Below are 26,947 nucleotides of genomic sequence, written 5' to 3' on the forward strand. Positions count from 1 at the left end.
ATAGATAGATAGATAGATAGATAGATAGATAGATAGATAGATAGATAGATAGATAGAATGTACACCCATCTGTTTTAAACCCCATACACATTTAAATGGCACCTGGATGGCGGTCTGTCGTGAGAGGAATAGACTGGTTCAATCGATAGTTCTGAGCTCTGCTGCCCTTTCCCTTGATCACAACAGTTGGATTCAGCGCAGGTCTCGATTCGTCAGGGCTGCTTGCGTATGGGAGTCGGCTGTTTTCAGCTGTTTTATTCATGTCTACAAAGTCGGAGCGCTATTTACAGTGATGTCCAATTCACACAGTGAACGGGTAAATCACATTTTTATTACTGTGACGACAGTTCGGTCATATTTTATATGGCAGGTGTTCCGAAATATGGGGCTGTTGCAGCCAACCGGCTATTGAGCATAGGAAGCTAAGGTTAGCTAGCTTGGCTACTATAGCTGTACTACTGTACTAGCCATATCGATAAGATAGTCGGCTAACGTTAGCTAACCCATATTAATTGACCTATTTTGTGTTTCAGGTAGTTGCTGCAAATATAACACTCCTTTAATTAAAGCTGCATTAATTTGGTTAAAAGTACCGTGTATAGCATATACACTGACATATAGATTCAATGATACAAAGTGTAATTAAATTAGCTAACGTTCAAGCCAGTTCTGGTTCAGTTAGCCAACAACCAGCGACTCTGAAGTTAGTTTCTGATTCAGCAGTTCAGGGGAACGTTAGGGGAAACATTATCGACAATATTTTAGAGATCCTAGTTTAACCCCACTTTCAGAAATAGGAATTTCATATCTTTTTACCCTAATCCAGACCACATCAGACCAGATTTAGCTTATAAATCGTTACATTCAGACTGTAGACGAAATTAAAGGGAGTAAAATCACCATTTTGTTTTGCTTTAAGAAATATAATAAAGGTTTCACAAATGTGATAGTGGGTTTCAAACAGGGTTAAGGCTTTAATTAGGACGATTTGACAATAAAAAGAGGTGAAAAAACTGAAAATCCACCGCTCAATAGTGTCATCGACTTTCCTTAAACTTTCCCCTTAACTGCCGAATCGGAAGCTAACTTCAATGTCGTCGACATCCACTTGCAAAAGTGTTGAAACTGTGGCGGGGCCGTATAATCTGTCTGCAGACTATCACCGCATCCAGGTGATGGTGAGCATTAACCTTTGCTCATTAGCTCCGCGACACGCTGCGTGGTAAAGTGGAGGGCTCGGTTCTTAGTTGTCAAATGGTCAGGACGCAGGAGTCATGCTCCGGCCTGTTGTGATCACATGATGAGGCGAAGAACGTGATGCTGCCGCTTCTGCTTTTTTCACCCTTCTACACATGATCTAACATGGCATGCATAGCAAACTCAAAGTCTGTAGCTTTCTTCAAAGGGTAAGTCAAGGGGAGATTTGAAGAGATGTTCCCGATATTTACACGGTTAGTAAATGAACGAGAAATGTCGATTTGACTAGCTTTAGTATAGCCCTAGTTTAGTGATCTAACTTTATCAATCAACCTGATCATTTCATGAGTTTGTCTACCGGAAAAAATCTGTAATCAATTCCAGATTAGGTATTAGATATGGTAGATTTATGTCGATAGTGTGTATTGTGTTTGTAGTGTGTGTATTAAGAAAAAACATGTTATAACTCCTTTTTTTTTTTTTTTGGAGCTTGCTACTTAATCTGTTTCCTGTCGAGGGAAAACGGAAATTTCAGAATCTCAGAATAAGTTTTCATGACATTTCCCTTTCTGCTAATAAGGCACAGAATCGGACAGATGTCTCTTAAAGCTGTCCTATGATGTGATGTTTAGAAAAGTTATTTTAATCATAAAAGACCATTCAACAGGTTTCACTAAAATGTTGATTTCCTCTCTAGTTGTGCTATTTTATGAAACTGATACTGAAACATAAAACTTCATATTAATGGATTTTGTCTCTGCTATTCGATTATTTGTCTTGCTTCTATGAGGTGGATGCTATTATAAACATAATGTATAATGTTGCTATGGAAACAGTGAGCTACAACCTGATCCTATAGGCTATTTGTTTATGTTCTGGCACCTGTAAAAGTTTGCCAAATTAGCTGTTAGCAGTTCCTGTTCGCAGTGTACTAATGGATCTACAGGCAACTCTCACTGGATTACTTTGATACTGAAGAAAACTTTTCAGGCAAGTTCTGTATTTGTAATTAGTGTTTTATCTGTGATTATCGAGCAGATTTATTGATGTTAATTCGCTGTGGACACTGGACATAATGATATCTGCAGGAAGTGTAAGTCACACTGGGCTATTACAGTTCAATGGTTATAGTTTAGTTTTTAATGGATGAATAACACACGTGTTGCTGAGTGAGATTATGAAGCTAAAATCCCTGTGGTTCTGTTTATTCATTGGTGCTGTTTAGTGATTTAACTCTCCACAGTTGAATTTGCACTGAGATCATTCTCCTGCTTAGCATCGGGTTTGCAACTACTGTTTGTTTGTTGTCAATTTCCTCTTTGGCGGTTATGATAGGTATATCATAAACCCCACTTAAAAAGAAATTAAATTAAGTTGTGTCATAAAGTAATAGCAGCAGTAATAGACAGTAAAATTATACTGTTACTTTGAGTTTAGCTTTTATTTAATCTGACTAGGGCTGCAACTAGGAGTCATTTTCATCTGTGATTAATTTGGAGATTATTTTCTTGATTATTTCATGGATCTTTTGAGCTATAAAACATAAGAAAACAGTCATAAATGTTTATCACAATATCCTATATCTCCTGGTGACATCATTAAATGTCTGGTATTATCTTAACAGTCCTAAACCCAAAAACTGTTTCAAATTATCATCATCAATTCAAAACCAAGAAAAACAGCATTTGAGAAGCTTAATTTCTTTGGCACATTTGCTTGAAAATGATAAATTTTATTCTAACAAAGTGGCCACTGATTATTTTGATACATAGCTCTAGTTCCCTTATATTGCCTCTCAGTTGATGACAGAGTAAGTCATTTGAAAGTGGACAGATATCATCATGAGACATGAGATTCTGTTGCTGGAAACAAACCAATAACCAAACTGCTGCAGCTTAGTGTGAACGCAGCGCCTCGCTTCTATGATCTTTGCAGATTAGATGAGAGTAACTTCATGCTGATATTGTGGAAGTGAACATGTGAGAACACAGCAGTTGTTGTCTGTTCTAGGAACCGACCACTGACTCATCCTGCGAGATGAGCTCAGTCACAGTTTGATGAAGGGTCACTTGAAGTTGATCTGTTACACATGTGTAAGATGTTTGTTTTTTTAACCTCTCTAGCAGGAGTAGCAGCAACATGGCTGCTGATGACAAGTCCTCGTCCTCATCCTCAACGGACTGGAGCGTCGAGCCGCCTGTCATCTCGCCCACCAGCCCCTCCCACCTGACCCACTTCAAACCACTGACTCCGGAGCAGGATGAGCCTCCTCTCCGCTCCGCATACAGCTCGTTTGTCAATCTGTTTCGTTTCAACAACAAAGGTCAGGGATGCGCACACACACACACACACACACACACACACACACACACACAAATATCTAGATGTTGTTATGGACGTAGCCCCATAATATACCAGTATTATGGTTTGTAGAAGACGTACCAAGTCTAACACTGCGACGTCCCCTCAGATAAAAGAGAGACAACTGCAGCCCCCAACACCCCCACCCCCCACCCCCACCCAACTGTCATGAATTGATGGAGGAGAGTGTCAGTAATATAAGAACCATGTTCATTGGATATTTGGAGCCTTAGTGATGTCAAAAAATATTAATAGTGTAATATGAAAAAAGGTAGCATTAAGGGATTTTGTCATTCCTCTCATTATGTTTTTATCTTTATATATTTATATATACATGCACATACACACACATACACATATATACTGATATTTATCTCAGTGTTACTTTGATACTGAAGAAAACCTAAAAAACACAGTGATTCTCAGGCTTGTCCTGGCGTTATACAGAGCGTCTTTATTCCCCAGATTTAAGGACATTGGAGATAATGAGATCCTCGGGAAGCGTACGTCACACTGAATCTAAAGACGTGTGCATCACGTCTTTGTATTAAAGGATAGGTTGAGAAGCTAATGTTAGGCTTCAGCGGTCTGAGGTAGACAATGGAAGATTTGAAGGTTTGATCTGATAGAGTCAAATGAAAAGTGAAACAGGAACTTCGATGTAGGTAACTACATATTTTGCCCTTTATGTATATGAATGTACAGTAAGTGCACTCGTCCTTATCGGACAACATATACAGTCCACAGTCATAGCAGTTAACATTTAAGAACATAAATTTCCTTGTAGCTTCTTCACACAAAGATTTGTTTTATTCTTTTTTTAATATATATTTTTTTTATTGTGTAACTTCATTCACAACATGATCCATTTAAAACCTTCCATGAGACTCAGTTGTGAGCAAAGATAATGAATCTGAAAAGTCAAAATAGATAATACTGAAACAAGTAAATAAGTTAAATTACAGGCGTCCATCAAGAAGAAAAAGAAAACTAAATAAAATACAAAAAGAGTTAAATATTTATTTCATAAAACAAAAACAGAGAAACCAAACCGATCCATATAACTAAAACAATAATAGAAAAAACAACAGTTTTGTTCATTCATCAACATTTGAAATGATATAGACACATAGTGCCTTATTGACAGAAGATGAATTTTATCATAAATGATCCATAAGAATAAAAACAAAAATGTACCTTTTGACTTGAATATCTGATGCCTGAAGTTAATGAGAAGTGACCATGAACAGTTTCCTTGAAACTTAATTAAGTTGTGTCAATAAGACAAAGGTTAACACTAGATTTGTTAGTCTTGCTATGAGACAACTGTGTACAAAGTTCAAATCTCTCTCTCTCTCTCTCTATATATATATATATATGTATATATATATATATATATATACGTATATACCTGTAAAGAAAGCATAATGAATCTATAAGACAAAAGCACATCAAACCCCACACTATGTTAACAACCTTTCCTGGTATTTTGCTGCAGTTTAAAGAAGTTAGGGCAATTCGCCACCGTCTTGTGAGGTCATGTGATACACATTGCCTGCCTGGGTCAGTGCCAGGAACCAGCGAGCCACATGACTCACGTGTTTGTAGTCCTGCCTCTAAAGTCCTGTACTCTGGACAGAACTCAGCAGCAGCAGCAGCATGGGCCTAAACTTTATAAAGCTCACACTGGAATTTCCTACAGATTAAATTACATTATTTTTAATTAAATTAGAAGACATAGAAACACAGAATGTTGTAAAATTACATTATGTTAGATCTTATCTTTTGTACCGTACAAATTATAATGTAAGTGAGTTAATTCTCCATGAAATGGCTCAAAGAAAATCCCTGAAATATTCTGGTGTGCAGATGAGCAAAAAGTGGAATGGTTGTTTAATTTTGATGTGTTTAAATGTTCTAACCTTGTCAGTGCTGGAAAAGGAGGCAAAAGGTTTTAATTGGTATGTTATTAGAGTGGTAATTTTTTCAGTAGTGAGAATTTTGTTGTAGACAATGATAGTTGGTTGGTCAGAGGTTCATCCTATAGCGAGATAATGAGTCGAAACATTGGAAGAACCAGCACAGTCTCCAGACTTAAACCCCATTGATGGTAACCATGGGGATTAACTTTCCAAACCATATTTGATTTCAGTGAGACATTTAACTGTATACATTTCAATCAAACTAGAAGATGGTGATGTTCTCAAACTTTTGGCCGGAAGTGTTTATATAGTTTATAAATTTACTGTGTGTGTGTGTGTGTGTGTGTGTGTGTGTGTGTGTGTGTGTGTGTGTAGAGGAGGGGCGTCCCCCCTCAGCAGCGGGTTCAGATAAGCCAGATGTGCCGCCCCCCTCTCCTCAGTCAGAGGGGAGGAGCTGGTCGTCCAGTCCTTCCCACTCCCTCTACGGCTCGAGGACGCGCCGGAAACAACATCCTGAACACCTCCGACGTACCTCCACTGCCTCCGGTAAAAAATACAACAACAACAAAAAAACAACACACACACACACACACACACACACACAGTACAGATGGTGATATTTGAGGCTTGTGTGTGTTTCATCAGGTAGCGACGCTGCTGTAAATAGGAAACAGGTTTGTGATGATCACCTTCTTCAAGAAACTTGTATCTTATAGCATCTTTACTGCTGTTTTTCAGGCTTCAACAACTTTTCCAGATGTTGAAAAGTTGTAGGTAGTAAATCTTGCAGAAGGCTGTTGTGTATTTCATAATGTTAAATCAGGGTTTTACAACATCTTGAATGTGATTAAATGACTTTATGTACTTTATGTCTCAGATTTAGAGAAAAACTCTTTGAAATGTTGCTGTTTATGTTTATTTTCATACAGGCCTATATACTTGGATTACACTTATTTTATTATATTATTTATCTGGTAATAACAGCGTCATGATTAATTACATTTTGCATCACACATTTGTTGATTGCGTCATCTGTTATTTGATTTTAAGCCTCTGTCACGTAATGAATAAACTAATCAGAGGCCACTGATAACACCACGGACATTGCCTCACAGTAGACTTCAGTTTGCTGCTGAAGCTCTTGAATTCATCTCCTTTTCTGACACTGAGACACTGAGAAAGAAAATTGTCATTTTCCAGCTGTTTTCTTTGGAAGACAGTCAGATATAAAACACTGTAAGATAAGACACAAGTGAAGAGGTTTATTCCAACTCTTAATCCCATAGTTTAGCATTCACTATCTTCCACTAATGTTTGGAAAGATAGGACATTTTAGAAATATGGAGAGATGTTCTTGAATGATCAACTGTTTATTCGTTGATGTGAAGATTCATTTTATGATACACAGCTTTTGTTGCAAAACATATTTAACACCAATATAATAATATAATATAATTATTATTATTTAAGTGATTTAAAATGTCTGGAAAAGTGATTTTCAACCCCCCAGTCTCTGTCAGTATTCTGTTAAAAGAGCAATACCAGTCTCTTTTTTATTTGTCATGTCGATTTCATCATTTATCCACATTGATAAAGAGTTTTCATACAAACAAACTAAATATAATGTTTTGTGTTTAAAAGATATTTAGTGTTGAAAACATCAGAGATGATGAATCCATGTTCAGGCTGTAACGTCCGTTCTCATGTCTTTTCTGATTACAGTGGATTGGCCAGGTGAGGGGCCTTCTGCTCTGTGTGCTTTCTGTTCATTTATTACTTTGTTTTTACTAAAGATGCTTTTAGCTTGACCGTAACAACTGGTTCTGAAAGAATGGCCTTACACAAACTGTTTTGTGTGTCTGAGTGCATGCGTGAGTGTGTGTGTGTGTGTGTGTGTGTGTGTGTGTGTGTGTGTGTGTGTGTGTGTTTTGATATTTGCATTTTTAATGAAGTGCTTTCTATTGGTCTTTGGTTTGCCCTAATGTTTTCCACTCGGGTACTAAAAACTGGAATGATGTTTGTCATGAATGATTTTGAAACTAACAGTTTCTGCTCAACATGTCTTTGTTTCTTGGCCAGTTTTTTTTATTTTATTTTTATTAATCGCATCATGTGTCATTTTACACACATACTCAACAACAAGGAAGTTATCCACAAGACGCTGAAGTGCATTGTCAAATGTTTGTCATCTTTTAATGATGAAGCCAAAACAAGAGGAATTCATTTATCATCACCTTACATTTAATATAGTTTTAAAAAGGCATATTTGACAATGAAGCAGGATGGATTTTGTCAGTTACTGTGTGTGTGTGTGTGTGTGTGTGTGTGTGTGTGTGTGTGTGTGTGTGTGTGTTTGTGTGTGTGCATGATTGTAGACGGCAGCAGGAAGTCGGATACGCCTCTAAGCAATCATGACCCTCGCACAGCTGTGCAACTTCGGACTGCACTGAAGAGGCTGAAGGAAATCATGGAGGGAAAGAGCCAGGTATTCACATCCAGTCTAACGTCAACTCGTTGTCCCTCAGCTTTACACACAATTTGAACTGAGCACAACTTCAGTGTATATGATTGGACACTGCAGTAAATGCTGAGAATCTTTACCACAAGCTCAGACCCTGCTGTACCTCCTCTCTGTGGATTAAAGCAGTGTGCTGTGGTTGCTGTCCCCTCCTTCAGGACAGCGATTTGAAGCAGTACTGGATGCCTGATAGCCAGTGTAAAGAGTGCTACGACTGCAATGAGAAGTTCACCACCTTCCGCCGCCGACACCACTGTCGACTGTGCGGTCAGATCTTCTGCAGCCGCTGCTGCAACCAGGAAATCCCCGGAAAGTTCATGGGCTACACGGGTAGGAGACATACTCAAGATGAATGAATGGTTTCATTTCATTGTGCTGTGAAGAACAAAAAAAAAAAAAAATCAACGACTAAACTAAAATGTCTCTTCATCTTCTCTCCGTCTTCTTCACTGTGTCTGTAGGAGATCTGCGTGCCTGCACGTACTGTCGTAAAATAGCGCTTAGCTACGCTCACTCAGCCGACTCGGGCTCCATCGGGGAGGACCTGAGCGCCCTGTCGGACTCCCCCTGCTCTGTGTGTGTGTTGGAGCCCAGCGAGCCTCGGACACCTGTGGGTGGGCGCAAGGCCAGCAGGAACATATTCCTGGAGGAAGACCAGACCTGGCAGAGGTGAACACACACACACACACACACACACACACACACACACACACACACACACACACTGTTTGTTACACAGATAAACACACACACGCACTGGGTCAAATCAAATCATGGAAATTGCACTTGAATTTTAACCTTTTATTCCAGCTCAGATAAAAGCAAGTGGATAATATATTTCATTAAGATTTTTTATATTAAATTAGACTCAGAATTAGTCCTAACTGCAAATATTTTAAGAGATGACCTATTTGATTTTGCCCAAATACAACAATAAAGAAGGCCCTCTGCATGATGCCTTCAGTGTCAGCTCTGAATTCATGCCTCCAACCATCACGTTTACCACCTGAACTGTGAACATCCAGGACTGTGCAAAAGTTTTAGTCCTACAACCTTTCTCGACTTCGGATTCTCACTTCTTGTTTACTGATGTGTTTGTGTCTGTTATCAGCTCGCACAGGGATTATGATTTTGCTCATGACGGAAAAAAACACTGCCCTATTTTTCCTCCAGCTGTGCTCGCTCTTTGTCCATCTTGATTTCCTGCTGTTTGAACCATCTGTGTGTGCTTTGAATGTACTGTGCATGGGCAAGACACAGAAGGATATTATGGCATATTTACATATGAAATATCTTTATCAGCTGGCAACTGCTCCTGCTGCTGAAGCAAAACTCATTAGGTGAGACGTAAAGAAAACATAAGAGTCACTGTGGTCAGCTGCGTGTGACCTGACAGGCCAGTAATGCAGTACAGAAAAACCGGCTCTAATTAATCAATAACTTAAAAGAATAAAAGAGGGAGCATCTATTTGAGGAAGAAGAGCACGAGGACTGGTCTAATCTTCCTCTTTTTAACTTATTGTTGATGGTCTTGTATTAAAATAATGATTAAATTAACCGTGCACAGAACAAAACAGGCAAAATTGTTGAATTAATCTTCAATGGCACCTTTGTTTGAAGGCTCGTCCAGCCATGCATGCCTTTTATAATCCCGCGCTTGTTTTGCTGCTGTTGTTTGGAATCGGTGTGCTCTCTGCTTATTTTCTCTGTCAACTCGCCTCAAACACAAATCTGTTTCCTCTCTCTCTCCTGGCATAGAAAAACTCCTATTGGGATGAGAAAGAAGTGAGTCTCGCTGTTTGTTTTATTCATTTTTTTTTTTCACATCTGTCTGAGCTTTAGCTGTGTGTGTGAGTAGAGGCTAACCTTCCTGGCTCCGTAGAGAGGAGGCGGTCGTCTGCATGCTCAAATTCACCCAACATAAATTTGACATAGAGGAAGTTTAAAGGTCACAGCAGAAAGAATATCAGTGGTTTTGTGTGTGTGCGTGTGCGTGTTAGTATGATTCACCAGGAGCCTCAGAGCAGCGGCCTCGCTTCCAGACTTACAACTCTGCAGGAAGACGTCGGCAAATCGCCCGCAAGGAAGAGGTCAGTCGCTGGGTCGTTGGGTTTGATTGAAAAGTACAGTGTGTTCCATGCGAAGTCAAGCCAGCGATGTGTGAATGGTCCCTGTTCGTCTCCGCACCACAGATCCGCCAGTGTGACCACCCTGTCGCTGGACCGCTCCGGATCCTCCATGGTTCCCTCCTACGACAGCTCAGTGAGTCCGCCGACCAGCCGGGCCATGTCGGGCACCAAGAGCGGCGCCAAGCTGGACCACAGCGAGGAGGAGAGGAAGATCCTGCTGGTGCCTGCTTCACTCTTTCCTTTATTCTTTTGATTTTCATCTCCAACTTTAAAATGATTTGAACCCACACTGGTGCTTTCCTCTTCACCGTACTCCACGACGCAGTGAAACATAATGAGTTGTGACACGGTGGTGTGTCTGTTTCAGGACTCCTCCCAGCTGAAAGACCTGTGGAAGAAAATCTGCAACAACAGCACAGGGATGGAGTTCCAGGACCACAGGTACTGGCTGAGGACCTACCCCAACTGCATTGTGGGAAAGGAGCTGGTCAACTGGCTGCTGAGGAACGGCACCATCTCCACCAGGTAGCATCTCACTGGACGGACATGTCCTTTCCTGTCTTAGCCGTCTTTGGAAGGAATATTAAAGGAGTAGTTTGACATTTTGTGAAATGTGATTATCCGCTCTATTGATTAGAGTTAGAGAATACTGCGTTCATATTTGTATGTTTAATATATAACTTGATATTTACAAAGGGAAAAACTTTACAAATAATACATTTGAGGTTGGGACTTGGCTCCTCAGGGTTTCTTCTGTTTGTTTTCCTTATGTTGTAAGATTTCTCTGAGGGGTTACCTATTGCATCAGTACGTCAAATTATCAGCTGATCAATTCATTGATTGGTCTTGAAATGTCAGAAAATTGTGGAAAATATACATCACAATTTCCTGAAGGTAAAAATAATTAAATAATTGATCATTTATCAAAATTATGGCATATTGATTGTTATGTCAGTTGACTAATTGATTCACTGACTAATTGTTTCAGCTCATTGGGCACCACTTTAAATGTCTGACATGTTACTCTATGTCTTTGTTTTCTTTTCCCATGTTCCTCGAGCTTTACTTCATTTTCTTAAATATCTTAAATATATCTTTATTGACAAGTTGGAAGCTGCTCTGGATCTCGTGTCTCACAGCTACGCTCTCCCTCCCGTCCTGATGTGTCTGCGTTGCAGGGCCCAGGCGATCGCCATCGGTCAGGCGTTGGTGGACGGTCGCTGGCTGGACTGTGTCACCCACCACGACCAGCTGTTCAGGGACGAGTACGCTCTCTACCGCCCCCTCCAGGTGAGAACCTTTTATAGATGAGTAAATGCTGCGCACACCGGGAAACAGACGTCTCATTTGCATCTCAACATACTTTGACACATCACGAGTTGATATCGATCGATTCAGCAGCCTCAACGATTGATTGTTTCAGTGAAGTGAAAAGCGCTGACGGTGACGTTTCTCTGTCTGGTCTGCAGAGTACAGAGTTCTCAGAAACGCCGTCTCCAGATAGCGATAGCGTCAACTCCTTGGAGGGACATTCAGAGCCGTCCTGGTTCAAGGACATCAAGTTTGATGACAGTGACACTGAGCAGCTTGCAGATGAGGCCGAGTACAACATGCCTAGTACGTATCTTTATTTGCACCGGCCGCCTCTGGTTTGGTTTCTGTGAATTAAAACCCCAGCTGCAGCTCACTGACCTGTCCCTCTGTGCAGACTCTGCCAGCCCCAGCAAGAGGACGTCCGTCAGCAGCTTCCAGTCCGTGGTCGACAGCGACTCGGCCGCTTCCATCAACCTCAACATGGAGCAAAACAATGTCAACTTCCACATCAAGAAACAGTCCAAGTATCCGCACGTGCCTCCTGCCGCTGAGCAGAAAGGTAAATACGACGTGTCCCACACACGTGTCAGTCGAGCTCTCGATGGATTTTTGTCCATACAGTCGGTTCGTTATTTCACAGTCACTGTTCCTCCTTAAAGTTTACATAAACTTTTTAACACAGATCAACAGACAACAGTCGACTCCTTAAAGGAAAACTACACTTTGATATAATTGGGTTTTATGTCTGTAGCGCCAGCCAGTGGTGGAAGAAGTAAAAGTAGATTCTAACAGTATAAAGTTTTTGCATTAGAAGTAAAAGTCCTGCACTCAAAATAGCATGTAAGTAAAAGTACAAAAAATATCAACATAATATAATTTAAGTATCAAAAGTAACATTTTAATGCTGCAGCTGGTTAACAGGGAGCAACTTTTAACTCATTTATACACATTTGAGAAGTTGAATCTTCAACAGTGCATCATATTTTTTAAAAACTTCATACGTTTTTTAATGTAAAAATCTTAATCTGCAAAGTAACAAGTAACTACAGCTGTCAAATACATGTAGTGGGGTAAACAGTGCAGAAGTTGTAATAATCACAGTTTTCCTTTAATGTCAAGTGAAAACTAATTGATAGAATGAAACACAGGTATCACAGCTTCAAGTCAGTGTTTAGTGGAGGCGTGAATCAGTCATGACACCGTCTCTAACGAGCTGATCTCTCTCCTCCTGTAGCTGAGTTTCTTGTATCTGAGGATGGAGGTCAGAACATTGTCATAAGTGACGCCTTCATCAAAGGTAAGGAGCTCTGCGTTTCTTCATGGATTTAATCAGATGGAAATCACACATCCTGACTTGCAGCTGAGTAATCCTGCTCCTTCCTTCTGACCCGATGCTCCCGCAGAGTCTCTGTTCAACCGGCGCGTGGAGGAAAAGGCCAAAGAGATGCTGTTCACGCCGCTGGGTTGGCACCACAGCTCTCTGGACCAGCTCAGAGAGGAGAACGGAGAGAAGAAGGCCATGGAGAGGCTGCTGTGAGTGGAGATTATACTACTGTTTGTGTCCAGCATGATTATACAAGTGTCTTTAGAGATGGATCCAGAGGTAGAGAGAGAGAGAGAACGAGCAGGACATCAGTTTTGGACTGAGCCTCACTGTGACTGTACGAATAGTCTGACTGAGCTCAGGTGGGCGGGAGCTTTGCTAGTAGCCTCTCTGTGGGCGAGCACGAGCGAGTGGGACGACGTGAGCAGCAACATGGAGCCAGTGGAGAGAAATGAAAATGATCCGTTTTGTATGTAAGAGATAACCACTGATCTAAGAAACAGAACATTATATATAATGGTACCAGTCACCACAGGGGCTGAAAGTAATAAGTGATTATTATCAATTTAATTCAATGGTTGATTATTTTTCATTTAATCATTAAGTCTGTGAAATATATTGTGTATATATCAGAACATATCAGAAATAGTAAAAAGACCAAGGTGACTTCTCCAAATAGTTTGTAACCCAAAGATATTTAATTTAAAATGATATGAAACTGTAACAAAATGCTCTTATTTGTGAAGCGGAAACCATCAAACATTTATTCTCCACTGACGGACAGATTCACTGACTAATTGTTAATCACTTATTGTCATTTAGAAGAAAAGACTCACTGATGTTTGCAGAGACACAGTTGAGCTCTGTAAACCGTCCAAGTTAATCCTTGAAAAGAATTAGACTTTGAACTTCGTGGTCTCCGGTGAGCAGCTAACAGGAGGAAAATCCCTCCGGCGTGATTATTAAACCGTCCATCTCTCCGCCCCCTCCTGTCCAGCTCGGCCAACCACAGCCACATGATGGCGCTGCTGCAGCAGCTGCTCTACAGCGAGTCTTTGTCTCTGTCCTGGAGGGACATCATCGTCCCCGTGGTCCGACAGGTCGTCCAGACCGTGCGGCCCGACGTCCGCAACTGCGACGACGACATGGACATCCGACAGCTGGTCCACATCAAGAAGGTCAGGAGACCGTCGTCTTATTACACACAGCTAAGTAACTGACTGTGTGGTGTCAGAATAAAACTGAATCTCCATTTGTGCTTTAGATCCCCGGGGGCAGGAAGTTTGACTCAGCTGTGGTAAACGGCTTCGTATGCACCAAAAACATCGCCCACAAGAAGGTGAGAAAGGTCCCGTTCTTCAGTCCCACAGAGATCCTACATTTTAAAGCTTTTGTAACTACTGGATTAAAACCACTCAAACATCATCCACATCTGTCTGTGTTGGTGTTAAAGCTTCCAATTTAAGATGAGATGAGATAAGACGAGCAAAATGTCAGTAACAAACACTGAGAAAGATAAATAATAGGAGGTATTTAGAGCTGTCAAATAACCGTGACTTTGTTAAATCAGCAATCATAGATAATATTGATTCTTGTCTCCCTGTAATCAGATGAACCCGTACATCAAGAACCCCAAGATTCTGCTGCTGAAGTGCTCCATAGAGTATCTGTACAGAGAGGAGACCAAGTTCACCTGCATCGACCCCATCGTGCTGCAGGTCAGCGACTCAGTCACTAACTACAGGCGTTTGTCGTAGTTTCTTTTCTGAAACTAAGAAAATGTTTTTCTTTTTTCCTCGCCCTCAGGAACGAGAGTTTTTGAAGAACTACGTCCAGCGCATCGTCGACGTCCGTCCCACCCTGGTGCTGGTGGAGAAGACGGTGTCCCGCATCGCTCAGGACATGCTGCTGGAGCACGGCATCACACTGGTCATCAACGTCAAACCGGTTTGTAGAATGAGTCAATGTCCTTCGTTTGAACCACTGACTGAAAAACTTTCTTCTTCAAATACAAAAAGGAAAAAAAGCAACAAAATACTTAAACTTCATTATCACATTTCACACATCAGAAAATACTACATTGTGTTTAAAATAAAGAAGTTAAGATCGTATTTGTTTACACAAGGAATTGTATTGAACATTAGGACTTTCTTTATGTTTGTTGAGTTTTCTGAAATGGAAACAGACACTTTTTCTCATCTATTAAGAAATAAAATCATTCAGTGGAGCTTTTGTATGTAGCTCTTTAAGGAGACCCCAGGAAGAGAAGCTGTTGTTAAAGCACAGTGTGGATATAATATCTCTCATATTCCCTCTTGTGTCGCTTCAGCAAGTCCTGGACCGAGTGAGTCGCATGACGCAGGGAGACCTGGTCATGTCCATGGATCAGCTCCTCACCAAACCTCGACTGGGGACCTGCCACAAGTTCTACATGCAGCCGTTCACCCTGGCCAACAGTAAGAAGCACCTCCGCCCTCTCCACCGCCCACCCCCCTCCTCCTGTGGCGTGAACACCAGCTGTGATATTAACACGCACTGTGATTTCTCTCCTGTCCTTCCAGACGATGCGAAGACTCTGATGTTCTTCGAGGGCTGTCCCGCTCACCTCGGCTGCTCCATCAAGCTGCGTGGCGCCGCGGAGTACGAGCTGGCCCGGGTCAAGGAGATCATCATGCTCATGGTGTGCGTGGCCTACCACTCCCAGCTGGAGATATCTTTCCTCATGGACGAGTTCGCCATGCCGCCCAGTTTGGCCCAGAGCACCTCGTTCCCCTGCCTGCTGGAGGGCGCCTCTGCGGAGGAGGAGGAGGCCGATGGAGAGACGAGCGGGAAGGAGACAAACGGAGAGAGCCAGGAGAAAACCTCGGCGACCGAAGACTCAGGAATGGGAGGAAAACCCGAGGAGGAAGGGCTTCCCTCCGAGGCTTCATCCAAAAACGGAGAGACAGACGTTCTTCAAAACAAACTCAACCCAAAATCACCCTCCTCTGTTCAAGAGGAGGAGGCTGGGAACACGGAGACAATGACCTCCTCGCCATTTTCCAGTCCACCGGCTCCGCCTCTGGTTGTCTCTCCTCCATTTCTCATGGAAGAAGACCAGGAGATGACGCTGTCGGACACGCTCGTCCGGGCGTCCGAGGGGGAGACGAGGGAGGAGGGAATCCCAGTGAAGGAGGAGTCGCTCATGGAGGACGGGGACGGTTCAGAGACCCCTACCCCCAGGTTGTTTCGAGACCCTCTGCAGGACGACACAGGGATGTTTGTGGCCGAGGAGGTGACGTCATCTGATGACCGCCTCAAGTCCATCTCCGCTGTCTTCAAGCAGGAGCTGAAGGACATCATCCTGTGCATTTCCCCCTTCATCACATTTAAAGAGCCGTTCCTCCTCATGCCCGCGGGCATGCACTGCCCCAGCAGGGATTACTTCCCTGAGCAGGTGCCTCCGCTTTGTTCTTGTTGTTGTTGTTGTTGTTTTTTAACATCTACTCACTTTACAGTGACTGAACAAGAGCCGGAACTAATCATTGTTTTCATTATTAATTAATCTGCTTGTTATTTTCTTGATGAGTCTTCAAATGTCTCAGTTTGTCTTAGACCGTCGAAAATATTAAGACAAAAAAGCATCAAAATAACTGATTTTATAAAGTTTATAATTGATAGTGATTAACGGAGTAATCACTGCAGCACACACACTGTTTACTATGATTTGTACCATGCTCACCTGTGTTTTCCTGCCCCACAGGTCTACCTGTCTCCTCTCCTAAACAAAGACTACAAGGAACTGGATGGGCGCAGAAAGAGGCAGCTCCTCAAAGACCCCGCCCCCTCCTCCCTGGCCGGAGGTCAGACCAATGGCGGTGCGCCGCCCAGGCCCATCGACGTCCTGCCCTGCCACAGTCTCACCAGCACCCGCATCATAGAGCAGCTCAACAGCTGCCAGGATCTGGCCAAAATGGTGGCAGACTACAGAGCGAAGGGAGGTCGCATCCGGCAGAGGGAAGCCAACGACATCTTCGGCGCTGCCGGTGCCGCGGCTCCTTTCAACGGCCAGAGCCGAGCTGCGGAGGCACCGGTCAAAGCACCGGTGAAGGCCGACAGTGAAGAGGAGAAGCCAAGTAAACTGAACGACATGAGCTGGGCCCCCAAGGTGAGCAGAATGAATTAGTCAGTGGTCAGAAAATTTACAGTTAAGTTTGATAATCGATTCAGCATTTGTCTTTATCTGGTTCCAGCTTCTCAAATCTGAACATTTTTCTTCTTGTCTCTGTTTTATTTCAAAGTATTTGAGTGTTTTATCAGGGCTGCACGTGTGTGTTATTCCTTCATTTTATGAGGGAAGCTACTGTATGAGTAGATGTGTGTGTTGACCTGTTTGTGTTTGTTGTTGTTGTTGTCGTCCTCAGCTGGACTGTTTGAACCCTGTCAACCACCAGAGACTGTGTGTGCTCTTCAGCAGTTCCTCCGCTCAGTCCAACAACGCACCCAACCCCTGCGTCAGCCCCTGGTAACCTGCTCATAGAGAGTCGACGAAGGAAGAAAATCTCACGTTGTTTTTGTTGTGAGTGTGTAGTCACTGTTTGTATCGTCAACAGGATTGTCACGATGGAGTTCTACGGCAAGAACGACCTTTCTCTTGGCGTGTTCTTGGAGCGATACTGTTTTAGGTAAGACCAGATAATAGTGTTTTAAAAATCATTTTTATTAAATTATAATTCTTAATGAGAGAGACACACAGAAGCTAGTGAGCTTCTCCTTTGTCTTTATTAATGTGTGTGTGTGTGTGTGTGTGTGTGTGTGTGTGTGTGTGTGTGTGTGTGTGTGTGTTGGCACGTTTTCTCCAGGCCGTCTTATCAGTGCCCCAGCATGTTCTGTGAGACTCCCATGGTGCACCACATCCGGCGGTTCGTGCACGGCAGCGGCTGCGTGCAGATCGTGCTGAAGGAGCTGGACTCCCCCGTGCCCGGTTACCAACACACCATTCTCAACTACTCCTGGTGCCGCATCTGCAAACAGGTGTGAACAGCAGCGTTAACCACGGCTCCGTTCCATTTAGTGTCCCAGTGAGACGTGATACCAGGAGGACCTGGTTCACCTGAAACCATCGTGTTAATAATTCCACCTGAGATTTTCCTGCGGCTGTGAAAAGGCTTGATTTAACATTAATTTACAGTTTCAATATGTTAATGTATTTATTTTATTTGTTTAAGCAGGAAATAGTCGATCAAAGAACAAAAAAACATGAATCTGATGAAGCATTTTGTACATTTTGATTCTGATTCTTTATAATGTGAACACACTGACTTACACTGCTGCTTCTTGTAAAGCATCACTGTTTGATTCCTGGAGTTAATCTTTTATAATGGAGATGATTTCTCCTCTTCCTCTGGCCTTAGATTATCTAATACTCATTTCAGCACATTAGAAAATCTGCAGGAGATCATAAATAATGGATATTACTTTACCACTTTACATTTGCTATTAAAAATTCCCCCTTCCACATGAATAAATGAAGTGAAATGTGATGGCAGCTAAATCTAATTATCAGGCTGAACTCTCCTCCGCTGATTCTCTTCCTGCTCAAGGTGACACCGGTTGTTCCTCTGTCCAACGACTCCTGGTCCATGTCTTTCGCCAAATACCTGGAGCTTCGCTTCTACGGCCACCAGTACACCAGACGGGCGAACGCGGAGCCGTGCGGCCACTCCATCCACAAAGACTACCACCAATACTTCTCATACAACCAGATGGTGGCCTCCTTCAGGTGGGCCAGCGTATGAACAAAGAGAAAGAAATTATAATGAAGGACAGATTTGGAATAAATATTTATAATTTATATTTTTCTGGTTCACAGAAATATAACTGGAAATGCAAATGTCTAGAAGGGTTGCAGCTGAAATCACCTGTCCTGGAATTAGTCTCAACTCTGGATTTTCCTTTTATTTTTTATTCTTTTTTATTTATTTAAATAACAGCATCAATAAAACAAGAAAAAGCAGAGAAAAGGTTGAACATAAAGATCAGAGAATAAGAGAAATGACTCCACAGATGAAAGGACAGACAATAGAAGTTTACAATGAAAACAGAAACAGAATTGTTGAAACAAATAAATAACAACATAATTAAAATAAGAATAACCAATAAGTTTCCAAAACAGCGATAACTTCAGTAACAACAGCAGTTTCCTGTTTCCCTCTCAGCTACACTTCAGTGAGGCTGTTGGAGATTTGTCTTCCTCGTCCCAAGATCTTCATCAGGAACCTGGGACCTTCCAAAACCATCCTGCAGCAGGACCTGAAGGACTTCTGTCAGAAGTAAGTGGAAAGCAGCTAACGATCATTTTCATTAATCAACTGATCTGCTGTTTATTTTCTGGATTAATTGTTTGGTCTATAAAATGTCGTCCAGCCAACAGTCCAAAATGCAAAGATATTTATTTTATAATCGTATAAAACTGAGAAAATCTGAAATTTTTCACATCAGAGAAACTGGAAGAGATTTCAAATATGTGGCTAAAAAAAGTTACTTTAACTTTAAATTTGTGATTTTGCTCCTTATATATAAAACTGAGTTGAACTGATTTTGCTCTGGACTCAAAGTGTTGGACAAACTCATGGACCGACTGAGCAGCTTTGTCATCTTTAGGCAAAAATAAAACTAAAGATTAGAGTTTGAGAATTTCAGGCAAGAAGATAAAGTTCTGTTTTAATACTGTAGTTTGATTACGGACCTTTAATTTATTGGTTATTCACCCATCACCTGACCCTCTGCTCGCTCCTCAGAGTGACTCAGGTGTACTTGGCCATAGATGACCGCCTCACCTCCCTCAAGACCGACACCTTCAGTAAGACACGAGAGGAAAAGATGGAGGACCTCTTCGCTCAGAAAGACGTAGGTTCTTCCCCCGTCAGTTACGTCTTCGTCTCTGGGTACAAAGGGAGTCTGAAGCTCACTGTGCTGTTTGTGTTTTCTCTGTGTGTGTGTTTGTGTGTGTGTTTGTGTGTGTGTGTGTGTGTGTGTGTGAAGATGGAGGAGGCGGAGCTGCGGAGCTGGATCGAGAAGCTCCAAGCCCGACTGCAGGCCTGCGGAGTGGACTCTCCCCAGCAGCTGCAGGTCGTTCTGGAGTCGCTGGTGATGAAGAAACAGGGTCTGTGTGAGATGCTTCAGTCCTGGAACGGAAGGTGAGAATCAGCCACTGACTTCTTTTAAATATGTTGTATTGTGGGAACAACTGGGAAATACAGTTTGATGGAATTAAAGTGACATGATCAGTGTTTTAGATTCTCTGACTATGTGAAAATCTGATATTTTCAGATCCCAGATGATGAACAGAGAATTAGTTTTTAGGTAAAACATGAGATTCGTGTACAGGAGTGTGATGTGTGTGTGGTGGCTGAAGTAGCATGAACCAACAAACCACAAGCACCTAACCAATTAATATACCAAAGATAACAAACAAACCCCCCCCATCTCCCCCATCTCCCCCATCCTGAGTCGATGTATCAGTGCCAAAGAGTCGACTCTGTCGCTTCTTCCCCTCCCCAGGCTGCAGGACTTGTTCCAGCAGGAGAAAGGCAGGAAGCGTCTGTCCGTCCCCCCCAGCCCAGGCAGGCACAGACAAACCAACGCAGACGACAGCAAGGTCAGTAACCTCCTCCGGCTCGTTCAGCAACTGGGCCCACTGACTTTCACCTAACTGAACACCGTGCAGTCAGAGTAGAGGATTAGAGGAACTTTCCCCTGGAGAAGATCGACGTCCAAACCGTTTCTACTCTGTGTCTAAAACTTAAAATATTTAGCCACAGTTCCAGAGGGAGGATGGAGTATGTTAGAACCAAACTACCAAACTATTATTTGAGTTACTGAAGTGGATTTAAACGCACCCTCTCTTATTCGTGTTTCGTTTATTCGCCGTGGAGATGATTTCAGGTTTAATTTAGTGTGATATAAACATGCTTATCGTAATGTATTTATGTGACAGAGCGCCCTGGATTCCTCCCCCCGTAACCCGTCTCCTGTGGTGCAGAATGGTGAAAAAGGTGAGTCAGCTGACCCAGACCTAAACCGGTCCTGGTTTTCCTCTCTGAATGAAGCCGATTGTGGTCGATCCTGACTGTAGTCAACGTGTCGCCGTGTTTTCTCTCTGACAGAGGACCGTCACCTCAGCGCGATGACTTCAGCCTCGTCCTCCTCGCTGCTGCCGTCGCCGGGAGAACCCGGAGCTGAGCCGGTCACGCCCGGTCCCTCCTTCTCTGAGCAGGACTCCGTCAGCCTCCCAGAAGGTAGACACTCATTCATGCACGTTAACCTGTGGCGTGCAGCATCTCTCTGATCTTACCTCTGCTGGATGAAAACGGTGTTTCCTTGTTTTCAGACGTGTTCGACGGACACCTGCTGGGCTCCACTGACAGCCAGGTGAAGGAGAAATCCACCATGAAGGCCATCCTCGCCAACTTTCTGCCCGGCAACAGCTACAACCCCATCCCCTTCCCATTGTAAGTGACTGCACTCATTCTTCATTCAGCCAGGAGAGGAATGTGTGTAGTATGTGTTTGGTATCAGTCCTGACTGATTATTTTATACATTACATTGAGGTCAGAACCATAAAAGTGTTGAGGTTATTTTTTTTTGTCAAAACACTTTTTGGGTGAATGATCGTATAAAAACGCTTCAGATGTCTGGCTTGGTAAATCATAGACTGTGCACACAGTTACTCCGGGCTTTAACGGTTTGTCTCTGACTGTCATGTGACCTGTGTCGACAGTGACCCGGACAAACACTACCTGATGTACGAACACGAGCGAGTGCCCATCGCAGTGTGTGAGAAAGAGCCGAGCTCCATCATAGCCTTCGCTCTCAGGTGACTCTCCTCTCTCCGTCTCACAACCAACCTCTTATCAGTGTCCTGATTCCGGTTTTAATTCTCTCTTTATTGGTAGAAATTCACTACAGAAGGAAAATTGAATCAAACATTTGATGGATCTACAGGTTTAATGTACAAGATTTAACTTTCCCATATTCTCAAAAACTTGTCCTTCAGCAGTTTGATAGAAGATCATAAATAATGTCTAGCCAATCATCAGCTTTCTGGTTTTAAGTCACTTCCTAGTAATACGTTGTAAACAGGGTCTCAGATTTAAACTTCATGAGCAAGAATGGGTTTAATATTGAAGCTGAGAGGATCCACAGTGTCTCCATCATCCGTGCAGTTTTATATAACGAGTCTTTGTACCGGAGTAATAAAACTAAACCTTTACCATTTGACTTCACATACATTCTCCCACTCCTCGTCTCAGAGATTCAGATTTTCCTCCTTTTCATTGTGTTTTCTGTTGAACCACTGAACAGTTTTGTGGTTTAACTCTGTTCCTATAAACGTCCTGTTTTCTAAAAACCTGATGTTATTGTGTCATTTGTTGCCTTCCAGCTGTAAGGAATATAAAACAGCTCTGGATGATCTGTCCAAGGTATCGAACTCAGGAGGGGATGAGACTCCACAGTCCATCAGGTACACAGGTTTCCCGCTGGTCACGAAGTTTTATAATTATGGCTCTTTTAAATGATTTTATTTATATGATTATCGTCTCCTCAGTAGTACGGAGAGTCGGGCTAAGAGCAGCCCTGCCAGGCCCAGCGAGTCGGCCTCCTCCCAGCAGAGCCGCAGCAGCATGGACACCGATCCCCTCAGTAAGTTGTTGCTCACACAACCTCTTCATTCACGTCTTATTTAAAACTTTAGATCTTTTCCTGGAGGTGAAACGCTTCACTTTCACTGCTGTGTGTTGCAGAAGATGCAGACCTGGCCGACAAACAGAAGAAACAGACCTTGAATCCGCACATCGAGCTGCGTGAGTGTTTTGTCTTCTTTAATATTTATTTTCCTGAGAGTTATGAAATGTTACTGAAACTGAAAAATCTCAGAAACTCAAATCTCTTAGTTTGAAGGCCTTCACAAAAACTACTTTTTTTTCTCTAATTCAAATCAATCAAACCACAATTAAAAACTGTAAATCTGACAATCTGAACGCTAACTCGCTAACACGCTAACCGTTTCCCTCGGCTGCTGTTGGATTTGCAGAGTTCTCCGATGCCAACGCCAAGTTTTACTGCCGGATCTACTACGCCGAGGAGTTCCACAAGATGCGCGAGGAGATCATGGAGAGCAGCGAGGAGGACTTCGTCCGCTCGCTGTCCCACTGCGTCAACTGGCAGGCTCGCGGCGGAAAGTCCGGAGCTGTTTTCTACGCCACAGAAGGTTGTTTCTGAGTGAAAGTCAAAGTGAAACAGCCGTTATAAACCTTATATCCATAACCCTTGAAATGATTAGTTCTGTTAGTGGAAGTTCTTTTGAGAATCGGTTCCAGACTCTAAAACATTCATATTTTCTTCTTGTTGTAAACTGAATATATTTGACTTTAGTGTGTATTTGTGTTAATGATGTGAATCTCCTCCTCTGTGTCCCGTCAGATGACCGGTTCATCCTGAAGCAGATGCCCAGACTGGAGGTCCAGTCCTTCCTGGACTTCGCACCTCACTACTTCACCTACATAACTGGAGCTGTGCAGCAGAAAGTACGCAGCGTGACGACACGCCTTCTGTCTGAAGTTTAGTGTGTGAGAGTTTGAGTAAATAACAATCGTTTCTGCACCGCAGCGGCCGACCGCGCTGGCAAAGATCCTGGGCGTTTACCGGATCGGCTACAAGAACTCCCAGAACAACACGGAGAAGAAACTGGACCTGCTGGTGATGGAGAATCTCTTCTATGGACGCAAGATGGCTCAGGTGAGACTGGCAGGACGACACAGTGCTGTGATTTTACTTGCTGATTTAGTGATTTCATAATTTAAATAAAATATACCAGAACATATTTTACAACTCGATTCATGTATTTTCTGTTAGACAGAGTTTCTTTTGTTGTTTTTAGCCGCAAAAACTCAACAAAGGAAGAAGGGTTAAAAGTTAAAAGTCAAGGCAGCATTGATTTATTGATTAAATCTGCAACATACTGATGTGGAAGAGGTGAATATTTCAAAGATAGAAAGTTGATATTTGGGATGAATGATGATTTTTGTTTAAACAGCCTGGAAAATCTTAAATATATTCATTCCTCTCCTCGTTTCTGAATCTGTGTCCATATAGAAACGTAGAGTCTCTCAGATCAGTGACCCAGGGTGAACTGGACGTTACAAGAGCTCGATTTAAGATGAAAGGAGATTGATTCACTAAACTTTACATTTTATACTGAACTTTTCAACTGAAACTTCTAGTTTTTTTAATTGTTTTGTAAAATTAATTTTGTTGCTTCTTTTTTTTTTTTATGCTTTTAATATGAAAACGTTGTATCTTTTGTTTTGAAAAGCTTGACTTCCTCTCTCCTCCGCAGGTGTTTGACCTCAAAGGGTCGCTGAGGAACCGGAACGTGAAGACGGACTCGGGGAAGGAAAGCTGCGAGGTGGTTCTGCTGGATGAAAACCTCCTGAAGCTGATCCACGACAACCCGCTGTACATCCGCTCGCACTGCAAAGCCATCCTGCGAGCCGCCATACACAGCGACGCCTACTTCCTGTCCAGCCACCTCATCATCGACTACTCCCTGCTGGTGGGGCGGGACGATGCCACCGATCAGCTGGTGGTCGGGATCATAGGTGAGAGCGGTCTGAAGTATCTGTCTGTCTTCAGGCTCGGTGAGAACCATCACAGCGACATCTTTCTTCACTCTTCACTTTTCCCTCCGCTCTTCCCTGCAGATTATATCAGGACGTTCACCTGGGACAAGAGGCTGGAAATGGTCGTCAAATCCACTGGAATTCTGGGAGGTCAAGGTAAATCTGAACCCGCGTTTATAAATCCTTTTTTCAGACACTGAACAGGCAACATTTCAGGCTAAAGTGACGGTTTAGTTTCCAGACATCGGTGGCTTTTACCTTCATGTTCCTCGCGGCTTTATTCAGAGACTAGACTAGAGGCATTAATTCCCATCTATTGATCACATATATATATATTTTTTTTTTTAAGTATATTTTTGGGGCTTTTTATGCCTTTATTGGACAGTATAGTGGAGAAAGACAGGAAACGGGGAGGCAGAGAGAGGGGGAATGACATGCAGCGAAAGGCCGTCCGATGCGGGATTCGAACCGGGGCCAACTGCAGCTGTAGCCTCTACACATGGGGCGCCTGCTTAGACCACTACGCCACACGACGTCCCTTGATCACATATTTTTAATGAAAATAATGATCAGCTGCCGATCAATCGGGGTATCCCTCATTATAATGTTACTAAACTTCAACAGCAAGAAAAACTACATCCACTGAAATGATCAAAGTTAAATCGACACTGAATAAAAACTGATGTTGTACTTTCAAAATGAAGACCAGGACTGAACGTGTCGACAGCTCTGCTCAGGCGTCACCGCTGTGCCGCTGTGTGATGTCATGTGATGTGATGTCATGTCATGTCTGTACATGTTGTCACCTGCTCCAGCTCTCATGTTGTGGTTGTGTTGCGTCTCCAGGGAAGATGCCCACCGTCGTCTCTCCGGAGCTGTACCGAACTCGTTTCTGCGAGGCCATGGACAAATACTTCCTGATGGTACCGGACCACTGGACCGGCCTGGGCATCAACTGCTGAGGGTGCGTGCAGAGACCCGACACACACTCACACACACACCTCTGCTCCCTCTCAGACTCTCTATGCACAAAACCCAGTTTCCTGGACGGAGGCCTCAGTAATGTGAGAACTGTTCGACCCACCAGAGACGCAGAAGCACACTGGACGTTGTAAATGTTTGAATATTGTGCAGCCTGAAGCCCGACCAGAACACAGCACAGTATCATTCCACAGGAGCAGTGCCACTCTGTGACTGAGGCAATATGAGACATTTCAATCTGTTTTTATCACTGGGGAAACATTGTCGTATTATCGGATTATAATTTATGTCCCTCTGGATTCCTGTTTCGCTGACGGGGTTCGTTATTTTTAGTGCCATGAGTCCAACTCTTTCAAGAGGACCTGCTGAAAACATTCAGTCTTGTGGTTATAGTTTGTTAAACAAACTAATTCATGTAATTTAAAGTTTGTAAATGTACAGAGATTATGTAACTATTAAAAGATTATTAACACTGATTTCTGAAAGATATTGTCTGTTTTTTTTATTTTGGTTTTAATGAAGCAGAAAAGATCAAAGAGAAAATGGACGATATGATCCAAAGACCCTTTAAAATACAGTATTTATCAAATATGTGGATGAGCATATTACTAAAGATTAGTACTGAAACTTCAATGACTATTTTTGATTATTGATTAACGGATTTATCAAGTAAATTTCCCAAATGCAGCCTCAACGCTGCGTAATTGTCAAATTTAAATGGAGACATATTCTAAATGATGGGAGATGAACTACTTTAAATTCTTTTGTCTGACTTTTAAAACAAGTATTGATTTGAAGAACATTTTTTGCCACTTGAGGGCAGCAGAAACAAGGTGAGAGTGAATATCAATAGGTAATAAAAGCTCTACCTCTCCGTCTCCCCCTTTCACCTCGGCCAGGTGTCGCCATGCGTCTCCGTTTTATCCGTTATTTCAAATTAAAAGCCTTCCGCATTCGCATTTATTGCGACTTCATGACTTCTGCAAAATGCTTATAAAAGGAAACTCTGCATGTGTTAATAGGCAGCTGTTTGCCAAGTTACTTAAGAAGTGATGATATGGAAATGTTTCCAAAACAGCAGCTTTAAGGTTTTTATCAGCCAAAATCAACAAAGCTGAAATGTGAAGATTTACGATTTATTTTTTCTCTGTTTTGTAAATGAAATATCTTTGAGTTTTATACTTGTGCACTTTGAAGATGTGACTTTAATCCTTTAGATCAATCACTTGTAAGACAATGGACAAATTAATTAATAAATAAATCATTAGTTGCCACCGTCATTTGCAGAATTTACAATGGAGACAAATAATTGAATTAGTGGCAGAAATACGACTTTTAAAAATGCTTTTTGCAGTTTGACTTGAAAAACAAAACCATATGATGTTGAGATTTTTCCCCCTTGTTTGTTACTTTTCCTGTTTGTTGTTAAAATAATAGTTAAACTGATAAACGTCAAACTCATTCGCTTCAGCAGCAAGATTGTGACTTTTCAAAGTAAATAACAGGCCGAAGAAATCAGCTGATTTCAGGTCAGTGAA

The 26,947-nt window shown here is 42.3% G+C and overlaps 1 protein-coding gene across 8 annotated transcripts; it reads left to right on the plus strand.

The window, feature by feature from the left end:
- The first annotated feature begins 180 nt into the window (after positions 1-180).
- On the plus strand, positions 181-25,885 carry pikfyve (phosphoinositide kinase, FYVE finger containing). 8 transcript variants are annotated; one of them, XM_087173617.1, is made up of 44 exons: positions 1,288-1,406; positions 3,321-3,520; positions 5,856-6,026; positions 7,856-7,965; positions 8,157-8,328; positions 8,460-8,667; positions 9,757-9,783; positions 9,999-10,088; positions 10,191-10,347; positions 10,495-10,652; positions 11,306-11,417; positions 11,597-11,744; positions 11,836-12,000; positions 12,676-12,738; positions 12,845-12,974; positions 13,763-13,943; positions 14,030-14,104; positions 14,376-14,483; positions 14,572-14,712; positions 15,095-15,221; positions 15,327-16,201; positions 16,508-16,912; positions 17,169-17,269; positions 17,358-17,429; positions 17,607-17,778; positions 18,348-18,526; positions 18,963-19,076; positions 19,545-19,653; positions 19,789-19,943; positions 20,077-20,109; positions 20,308-20,404; positions 20,744-20,801; positions 20,913-21,044; positions 21,137-21,257; positions 21,527-21,622; positions 22,190-22,270; positions 22,355-22,449; positions 22,551-22,610; positions 22,841-23,017; positions 23,230-23,333; positions 23,416-23,544; positions 24,146-24,407; positions 24,510-24,584; positions 25,275-25,885. In XM_087173617.1, the coding sequence occupies exons 1-44, from the start codon at positions 1,363-1,365 to the stop codon at positions 25,388-25,390; spliced, it is 6,405 nt and encodes a 2,134-aa protein (XP_087029743.1). In that variant the 5' UTR covers positions 1,288-1,362; the 3' UTR covers positions 25,391-25,885. The 8 variants fall into 8 exon arrangements, with proteins under 8 accessions (XP_087029741.1, XP_087029742.1, XP_087029743.1 ...); XM_087173618.1 differs by lacking the exon at positions 9,757-9,783 and having other exon boundaries at positions 1,289-1,406; XM_087173619.1 differs by lacking the exon at positions 20,077-20,109 and having other exon boundaries at positions 1,290-1,406.
- Positions 25,886-26,947: the final 1,062 nt, after the last annotated feature.

The sequence above is a fragment of the Seriola lalandi genome, unplaced genomic scaffold, assembly GCF_002814215.2.
Source record: "Seriola lalandi dorsalis isolate HSWRI2012SDOR001 ecotype SW California unplaced genomic scaffold, Sedor1 jcf7180002054258, whole genome shotgun sequence".
NCBI classification, from domain to species: domain Eukaryota; kingdom Metazoa; phylum Chordata; class Actinopteri; order Carangiformes; family Carangidae; genus Seriola; species Seriola lalandi.